Genomic DNA, 10089 nt, shown 5'->3' with positions numbered 1-10089 from the left:
GAAAGAGTTCCTAGTAGCTCTGTGCCAGGTGATGGAGGGTTTGTTCTGAACCAGATTTTGAATTTTCCTCCTCTTTGCTGCATTTTCTGCTTCTGTCACAATTAAATGCTTGTGGGAGATTGGGACTGAATAATTTAAATTGTGCGTTTTGCATTATCCTTCTGCTGTTCAAGTATGTCCATTGCTTGGAGATCTGGTATCCTTGGTGTCTTCTTCCCTGGTCCTGGATGCATATCCTTCCCCAGCCCAGTCTGCTGTCCTTTGGGATGCTTGGTCTGCTTGCCAGAGCCTCCACCAGGCTCACTCAGTTCGTTACTTCAGTAGGAATCTAATCACCTTTTTGATAGTCATTACTGGGTTAATGCTGTTGATTCCTGTAGAGGTTTTTTAGACTTTTAGATGCAGTGCAAAGTACATAGCAGTGAAGTGGAGTGAGAGAAGTGAAGTAGCCAGAAGTGTAAACACATAGTTTATGACAACAGTGCAGTCAGATCAATTCATGCAATCATCTGCAGAACCAGTCAAAATAGCTGGGTATTTTAACAATGCATTTTGTACCATTTTGAATAATTGAAAATGCTGTGTTTTAACACACAAATTTACAACAATTTCTGGAATAGATTTTATCATTTCTTAAAATGTTATTATCTTCCTGTCTTTCAGGCTGAAGGTGGCCCATTGTAAGGGTTAATAATCAGTCAAATATTTAATAATCCTTTGTTCAGAAAATTTCCCGCATTGTTCATGGTAAGGCTTATATTTTATATTTAACTTTTAGTTGGTTGTGCTGTCACATTTAGAGTATTTCTTATACTTTTTTTAGTATTAACGTTTCCTTTAGCTGATTTCTACTGCAGTTGTGCACTTACTGGGAATTGCAACTTCACAGAGAAAGTTCCCTGTTTTGGCTAACTGAATAAATAAATATTTGAATAAATAAATATATTGATAAGAAAATCTTTTATAAATCACTATATGTCTGATAAAGCATATAACCAACATAAAGGCCTTTATGTGTTCACAATTTTAAAAGGAGTTTAAGATTATTTTATAATCTGTAAGGTTTTTTCTGGTCATATTAAGCAAAAAGAAAATATTTGCCAATTCTTTTAGTTTGTAAATGACATTGACTGTGTCAACATAGGAGGTTCCATGTGAACATGAGGTAAAACTTCTTTACTGTGCGGGTGACAGAGCACTGGACCAGGCTGCCCAGAGAGGTTGTGGAGCCTCCTTCTCTGGAGACATTCAAAACCTGCCTGAACACGTTCCCGTGTGACCTAGTCTAGGTGTTCCTGCTCTGGCAGGGTGTTGGACTGGATGATCTTTTGAGGTCCCTTCCAGCTCCTAATATTCTGTGATTCTGTGACTGTTGGGATTTTATGACTTAGACTACTTAATAAAAATTACAGAACTTTCCGTTGTTATTTTACAGGAGTTTTTCATCAGTATGTCTGAAACCATTAAATACAATGACGACGATCATAAAACTGTGTTCCTGAAAACGTTAAATGAACAACGTTTGGAAGGAGAGTTCTGTGACATAGCTATAGTGGTTGAAGATGTTAAATTCAGAGCACACAGGTGTGTGCTTGCTGCCTGTAGTACCTACTTCAAAAAGCTTTTCAAAAAACTGGAAGTTGATAGTTCATCAGTAATAGAAATAGATTTTCTTCGTTCTGATATCTTCGAGGAAGTTCTCAATTACATGTATACTGCAAAGATTTCTGTTAAGAAAGAGGATGTAAATTTGATGATGTCTTCAGGCCAAATTCTTGGAATTCGATTTCTGGATAAACTCTGCTCTCAAAAACGTGATGTATCTAGTCCTGAAGAAAACACACAGTCCAAGACCAAGTATTGTCTAAAAATAAACCGTCCTATGGGGGAACCTAATGATACCCAAGATGATGAGGTGGAAGAAATTGGAGACCATGATGACAGTCCATCCGATGTGACGGTGGAAGGAACTCCCCCAAGTCAGGAAGATGGAAAATCACCTACCACTACCCTGAGGGTGCAAGAGGCAATTCTGAAAGAGCTAGGAAGCGAAGAGGTTCGAAAAGTAAACTGCTACGGCCAAGAAGTAGAGCCTATGGAAACAACCGAATCAAAAGACTTAGGATCTCAGACCCCTCAGGCTTTGACATTTAATGATGGCATAAGTGAAGTGAAAGATGAACAGACACCGGGCTGGACAACAGCAGCTGGGGACATGAAGTTTGAGTATTTGCTTTACGGTCACAGGGAACACATTGTATGTCAGGCTTGTGGTAAGACCTTTTCTGATGAAGCGCGGCTGAGGAAACATGAAAAGCTACACACAGCTGATAGACCATTCGTTTGTGAAATGTGTACAAAGGGCTTTACCACGCAAGCTCATTTGAAAGAGCACCTGAAAATACACACAGGTTACAAGCCTTACAGTTGTGAGGTATGTGGAAAGTCTTTTATTCGGGCACCGGATCTAAAAAAACACGAGAGAGTTCACAGTAATGAGAGGCCATTTGCATGCCATATGTGTGATAAAGCTTTCAAGCACAAGTCTCACCTCAAAGACCATGAAAGAAGACATCGAGGAGAGAAACCTTTTGTCTGCAGTTCCTGCACTAAAGCATTTGCTAAAGCGTCTGATCTAAAGAGGCATGAGAACAATATGCACAGTGAAAGAAAACAAGTTACTTCAGCCAATTCCATCCAGAGTGAAACAGAACAGTTACAGGCAGCAGCTATGGCTGCTGAAGCAGAGCAGCAATTAGAAACTATAGCTTGTAGCTAAAAACTAAAGCAGGAACTTTATAAAAAATAATATAAGAAATTAAATTGAACAAGATCTATTGTTGGTATACATTTAGACTGAGAATTATCTTTTCAAGAAAACATATTTTTAGAGGATTTGAATGCTACATAGGAACACATAGCATTGCTTGGTTAGTTATTGTTTTAAAACATTTCAGAGATGAGTATTCTTAGAATATGAAATAGTTTTGTTGTCATTAGCAGTGTAATGCACTAATACCTGATTTAATTTGAGAATATGATCACATTCTCTATAAAACAGGGTTCATTGCCAGCTGATGTTTTGCTTCATCTAGTGTGGAGTACTGCATATGATGCAGACATCAAAATCAGTGACTTATGTTTAAAAATGCTGAGATCTCAGAAAATAACAACCATGGAAAGAAAATACTTGCTTTTAATAATTTTGAAAGTGTTATACCTACAATTTTTGAGAAACAGATGTTGATTCCTTAAGCTTTTTAGTTCCTCCTTTTTTCACCTTAATGTAAGTGCTAGAGGTTGGTATAGCAGAATGTAAGCGGAGAATGGTGATCAAAATGAAATTGCTTCTTATTCCATTCCTCCAGATATCCTCTTATTTTAATCAAGGTGGCAAGTTTAATGAAATACTTGCTTTCCTGAAAAAAGTGCACTATTCACAGTGGTCCTGGCTGGCAAAGCAGAAGGGTTGTGGCATTCACCAATCCCTTCTGTGGGGAAACGAGTCTGCCATGTTTGTTTTTATGTTCACGCTTATGCAGGCCCCTGGAGATGGGATAGAGCCACAAAAGAAGTCTGAAGCATGGAGAAGGAGGTATTTCCCTTACTTGGACCCAGTAGAAATTAGTTACAACTAGTACAGCCTGAGGCTGTAGGGTTTTTTGTGCAGCTTTCAGTTCACCTAACCTAGCACAGTTAAGGCACAGGAGTGTTTCTGGCAGTACAGGAGGATTAGCTGCACTGGTGAGTGACCAGGTGTCACTGCCAGCCCTCCCAGCTGCAGAGCACAGCCATGGGCTATCACGTATCTGCCCACTGTGTCCAGACTGGGTTTTGTGCCATGGCTGGTCATACCAGCTATTGGATCCTCCTAACCTTTAAAAACTTCTGTTTTCTGGCACACCACCTCTCAGCAAGAGGGTGAATTCAGTGAGTGATGTCAGTCATAATTGATCCAGAATCAGTGTTTACTAATAGTCTGTTACTTAGAGTTGCCTATTTTTTATTTTCAGACAAGCTGAGGTAGATGCTGCTAATTTAACGGTTAACTCACAGAGACAACAAAACATGAGGCCTCTGGATTGCAGTCTGCTATGTGTAGTCAACAAGAGAAGACACAATAACAGTAGTAATATAATCCAAAGGGATATGGAGCCTTTGTTTTAAATTTGTAAATACTACAACTTTTGTCAAAACTTCATTTGAAGTTGGAATGGGGAAAAAACCTGCACTCCTGGGTATGTGGTTGGATAACATTGGTCATTTGCGATAACTATAGCATATGAAAGTGTTAGACCAGTTTCTGGTAAGTTACTGTGTGGTAGATCACATCTTGCTTTTCTAAATAGAAATTGAAAATAGCATTTTTGAAACTGTTATATGGAACTTCGACTATTGGTTTTTTGTTTAGTTGGGTTTTTTACAGCTTCATTTAATTCATGTATTCATCAGGTTAAACAGTTATCTTAAAATGCCAATAATTGTTTGAAAGCTGGTCTGTAAATAAAACATGAACTTAATATTTTAGAAAATGTAAACTTTGGACCTTTACCAATATATTTTTTTAAAATGTTGCTTCATTTTACCTTCAGTAATATTAGTTTGTAAGCAAACTATACATTTTGTATCTGTGCAACATCAGAGGATGTGTATTCATTGCATTTTATTGGTTCTCTTGAGGAACATGATAAATGACCATTGTTATAATGTTTTACTGTATATCATAGATATAAAGATAGTAGGTCCAAAATGAGATCTACTTTTTTTTTTCTAAACATGTCAGTCTTGCTTTGTTTTCTTATCTAAAATTGTGTTCACTTTTTCTTAGATGATAAAATTGGGGTTGTTAAGTTTGACAAGAGCTCAAAAGTGTAAAAGATGTAGAAAGTAAGCTTTCTCTAGGTCTCCTGTGAAGAGTGCAAAAAGTAATGAGCTTAAATTACAGCAGTGAAGATTTACATTAGACATTAGGAAAAACTTTTAAAGGGTTGAATAATGAATTATTAGAACTGAATGCCTGATATTCAAGAACAGGTTAGAAAAACATCTGTTAGGAATGATTTAAGTATAGTTAATTCTGCCTTGAAGTTGAGGGATAAGTTAAATAACCCCTTAGGAAGACCCTCATTGTTTGGTTTTTTTTGGAAAGTAAGAAACGAAAATGGAGCTCACTGGGACAGCAGACACTTGAATGGAAAGAGAGCTCAAGGCTTACAGTTAAAGGAAATTGCCCTCTGACATTTGAGCACAAGCAGTCAGGTTGAGGATTTGAAATTGCTACAGAAAAGCAGGCTTGCATTAAAAGACACACAACTGAAAGTGTGATAACACTGTGTTTTACATCAGAGTGAATGGTGCTACTGTTAAAACTTACAGCTCTATGAGTTATACAAGGTTATAGATATAAGGGTTGCATGATGTTTGTAGCTTTTTAAAACTGGGACAGATACTATACATACGCTAATACAAAAGTGTGTAGACACAGGAACAGATGTCATCGTTGCACATTCCCTGGACAGGCATAAACACCTTTCATGAGACTTGGTTTTAACAGTCTGGCATATGAACAAAGTCAGTGAAATCAATGGGATTGCTCCCGTGTCAAAGATTTTGAAAGGGCTCTCAGCTTTTTTCTAGTTTTTAGCTGCTAAAGAGTCGGAAGACTGTCTGTTTTGTTGGGTTTTTTTCGAGACACTTATTAATTTTTTCTTCCCTTCCTATTTTTTTTTTATTCAAGACAGAGAGAAGTCCTAGAATACTTAAGCTTAAAGTTTTGGAGAAGGTTTCAGAAAGGAAGTGTGGAGGTAACCTTAGCTGTACATTATTGTTAATGTGTTCTAAATCCTGTTCACATGTGTACATTCTGAAGGGATATTAGCTTATATGTTATGAGGGTCTGTGAAATTCAGGTATATCTGCATCTTAAGACGCTACTGCTCCCAGCTCTCTCCTGTCTGTGCTGGAAGGCACCATGTATGGAAGCAGGTGTATGTCAGTTCCAAGCCACTTCACGCTTCAGCATGATAAATTCCGCTATGCGCCATGGGCAGATTTTTATTTTTGCTTTTACAAGGATGGCAACTTCTTTCAGAGCTTATGAGACAGTGGATGAGAATCTGTCCAATTAATGGGAATTTTCTGTTGACTTTATTGCGGCCAGACTTGCCTAATATTCCTAACAAGGTTTCCAACAGTGGGCAAATTAGCCATTTGGTGTGCGTGCAGGAATGCCAGAATAAAGCAATAGAAACATAGATGGCTAAAATAACATTAGATATGAATTAATTGTTTTTATCAGAATTAAGTTGCAAAAATATTGTGCATGGAATTAGTCCTAAACATACACTTCTTCGTCTATAGTCTGTGAAATCAGTGTCATTCTATATTACGTCTTTAATATACACAGGATAGCTAAAACTCAGTTACTTCGTTGGCTTCTAATAAATACCTGTCTGTGTTATGATGATAGGTGACTGAGTGGCTTCAGTGAGACTCTCCGTGTATTGAAATTAAGTGTATGAATAGGTGTTTGCATGACCAGGGCTTACATGTCTGTAATACAGCAACAAGTTAGTTGATGTGAAATTACGTTCTTCTGGTAACTCAAATGGGTGTGTATGGTCACCACCAGCCGAGATGCTAAACCAAAGTCTTCTCAGTTGCAAAATGACATGAATATTAAAGTATAACCATTTAGTTGAAAGGGTTTTTGTTGTAAAAGACTAACTTAGAGTGAAAAAAATATTTGAAATAAGAACTATTCTATGATCTTAACGGTGTTAAAAATAGAGTGATATTTTTGTTAAGGGAAAAAGGAGCAGAGAGAACATATTCTGAGCTCTGGTATCTGTTTAATTTCTGTTCCAAATTGTATTAGCCATGGCTATGCTGCTGGTTATTTGGCACAACTCAGTTTGGAAACTGCAGAAGTTCAGGAAAGAATACCTTCTAGCCCTTCTCCACTCCCCACCCCTTCTTCTATGCACCCTTCTTATCAGTATTTAAACAAACGTTAGAAGATGAAGCAATTCACAGTTGAGTACTTATGTTTTCATATTTCTGCTTTAATTTTTGAAAAAGGTTTAGGCCTAGAGATCATAGTTTTAAAGGCTGTTGTGTGAAAATGCTGACTTAATGCTCAGGAGTTCAGCTTCTATTTCATGTAAGTTGCAGAATCCTGAATACTTCTCAAACTCTTGCCAAAGTGAAGTGCTTGTGAAGATCAGGCCCTAACTTTCTAATTTAGAGTTTGCATTCATGAGTAGGTATGCTTAACTTAATAGTTGGGTGAGATATAGAATAAAATATCAGGTGATATCAGGAAGTCTGCCATAAGCTCGGCATATATTTTTAGAGACAATTATCTGTTCTTAAGTCTTTTATCAATTTAGACACCTCTCTGTCTTACAGAAGAAACAAAGCATTTCTGAAACAAAGTACATCTACTGCTAACAACATACGAGTTTTCTGAATGTAAACATTTACACATCAGTACAGAATAGGATAATTTTACCTAGAAGGTAAACACAGCTAAAGAATTTTTTTCTCTTTCAGACAGCCAATCCATGGATCACAGTAGTGTTCCCTATCAGCCAGAAACGTGCACGTTTCATTAAAAATTCCATTACAGCAGTTGGTTGGTCATTTGTCTTCATATAGACCTAAACCAATTATAATAACATTCATTTCAGAGCAGATGAAGGATTTCTATGAATAGATTTTGTTGAATATGAATCATAAGAGTAGAGATATCTCTTCGCAGGAATTATTTTTAAATGTAACATGCGAAATCTGAAATAATAGGATAGCTAAAAATAGTGATTTATACAATACTGGTATGTTTTTCAATTTACTTATCTCCACTTTTTTATTTGCAGGCCTGGCTCCTTTACATATTTATAGAACTCTGAAACTTTATGAACTTCAGCAGTTCCAATATGAACAGAACTATCATGTTGAGAGCTATCACATTGAGAGCACTTTAAAATAGACATAGACTTTTGAAGTCTTACTGTTTTTAAGAATCTGTAGCTAAGCATCTGTTTTTTATAGATGAAACACATATAGACCATATTAATAAAGTTGTTTCATGTCTGACCTGTTTGGCATATGGATATCAAAAAGCATGGACAAGGCAGAACTTCCAGAAACCTGTATCCTATATTCCTTCCTTTATATATAGATATATATTTTTTTAAAGTCTGTAGTTCTTGAAAGAGCACAAGTTTATAAAATGAGTGATACTAACACGAAATTTAAATTCTTAATGGGAATTCAATTTTTTTTTATATATATAATACTGGGCCATTTTGAATAAGTATATAAGACAATAAATACATATTACATGTTATGTATATAAATAGATTTAAAGCTGTATTTTAATGTAGAAGTAAAATAAATTGATGGAAAAGAATGCATTAAATAGAGATTGTCTTTACAGAATCTTAATATCACAAGAGTTATGAAAATGGATAATTTCAACTTTTTCCTCATCAAAACATCAAAGCACTATTCTGTTTTAGAAAAAATGTACTTTTTGATGCAAAACTATTCTGTTAAAAATGATAACACTACCACCACCACCAAAACATACCCCACAGTGCTTGCATTTGTAGTTTTCTGACCTCCTCCCGATGACCTGTTTATACTTTTTTATGAGTAATCTGCATCTGCAAACAACTTAGCTGCAGGGAAGCTCAATCTTTAGATTATGTTGAGAGACAAAAATATTCTTCACTAATGAAGACTCATTTTTTCAGGGTTGAGGGTACCATACGCAATGCTTACAGGAACAAACTACTGTGATGGCATTGCAGGTTGCTCAGACAAGAGAGTCTCATGGTAGAACTCCGCTTTGAGATCAAAACCTACTCTAGAGACTGGAAATGGTACTGACACAAGGTGCTGTGTAACTTCAGGCAGGAGTTTCTCTTCAAGAGAAGTTACCAGTTGTCTGTGCGTGGTTTATAGCTGTTTTTCACTCAGCAGCAGCATAATTGAGGTTTACAGAACAGAGTTTTCAAGGCTGTCCTTAAAGGTATTAGTTGGGTCTATTTTGTATACTATCAAATCTTTTATATATGTTTCTGTTTATAAGGTTAGATGGGCAAAGTTAGGGAGAACAGTTGGAGTAAAAGCAAGAATATACTATGCAAAGTGTTCTAGGCATTGCATTTATTAAACTGTAATACAAATTACATACAAATTTTTATTTAATGTATTTAAGAACATGTTTTCACTTGCTTAAGAAGTCAGCAGCCTCAGGTAATAATTTGTTGATTTTTTTTTTCATTATCTTAGCATCCAACATTTAGAATCAGTGTATAGATTTATTTTTCCTGGGTATGAAAGCCATGAACTGTATGTTCATACAGCTCTATTACACTAGAAATATCTAGTTATGCTGTCTGTATCTAAGCAGCATTTAACCCTTTTTTCTTTACAGTAAGGGTTCCATCTTCTTTGTATGCCAAATAAGGCCATTATAATTTCCCCATTTCCTGTTACAAAATAACTGAAGTTTTCATGGGATCTGCTTAGGATGCTAAGGAATGTTTTCTCGGATGGCAATAGGATTTGATCTGATCACTTTGCAGAGATTTAAAGTGAATAGGAAGTAGCTTCTTCTGTATGGAAGAACAGTTTACAATGTAATGTTTGTATTTATTTCAAAACTTAAGCATTGTTTTTTATTTGTTTCTGTTCTGCTATGAAGCATCTTTTTTTTTTTGATAATACAGTCTTCTAAAAGTATAGTAAAGTAGACTTTGTATGGTAAAGCTTAGTTCTGCTGTAAGGATGAGTCTTGCTCCTTCTCCCCTCCTTTCCTGCTCACAAAGGTGTCTGGTGAACTGTGTTAATGCAAGGTGAGTGACAAAGGTATTCAGGCACGAGCAGGGATGAGGGTAAACAGGGAAGAGGAAGGAGCAAGAACCTTCTCATTTCAACTTCTCAGTAGTGAAATGAGTGACAGTTCGTTCTGTCTTATATAGTCACCCCCTTAAAATTTGTCATGTCTGGACAAATCTCATTCCTAGGTTATGTTCTTTTATTCTTGTTGAGGTCTTTCTTTTTGAAGACTTTTAAGGA

General features: G+C 36.2%; 1 protein-coding gene across 1 annotated transcript; it reads left to right on the top strand.

Moving 5' to 3' along the window:
• The first annotated feature begins 1450 nt into the window (after window positions 1-1450).
• ZBTB14 (zinc finger and BTB domain containing 14) lies at window positions 1451-2779 on the top strand. The gene has a single exon (XM_010188626.1). The coding sequence runs from the start codon at window positions 1451-1453 to the stop codon at window positions 2777-2779; it is 1329 nt and encodes a 442-aa protein (XP_010186928.1).
• The last annotated feature ends 7310 nt before the right edge of the window (window positions 2780-10089 follow it).

This window comes from Mesitornis unicolor, unplaced genomic scaffold (assembly GCF_000695765.1).
Source record: "Mesitornis unicolor isolate BGI_N332 unplaced genomic scaffold, ASM69576v1 scaffold2637, whole genome shotgun sequence".
Classification (NCBI taxonomy): domain Eukaryota; kingdom Metazoa; phylum Chordata; class Aves; order Mesitornithiformes; family Mesitornithidae; genus Mesitornis; species Mesitornis unicolor.
Note: the sequence above shows the minus strand (reverse complement) of the source record. Positions and strands in the feature narration are given on the sequence as shown.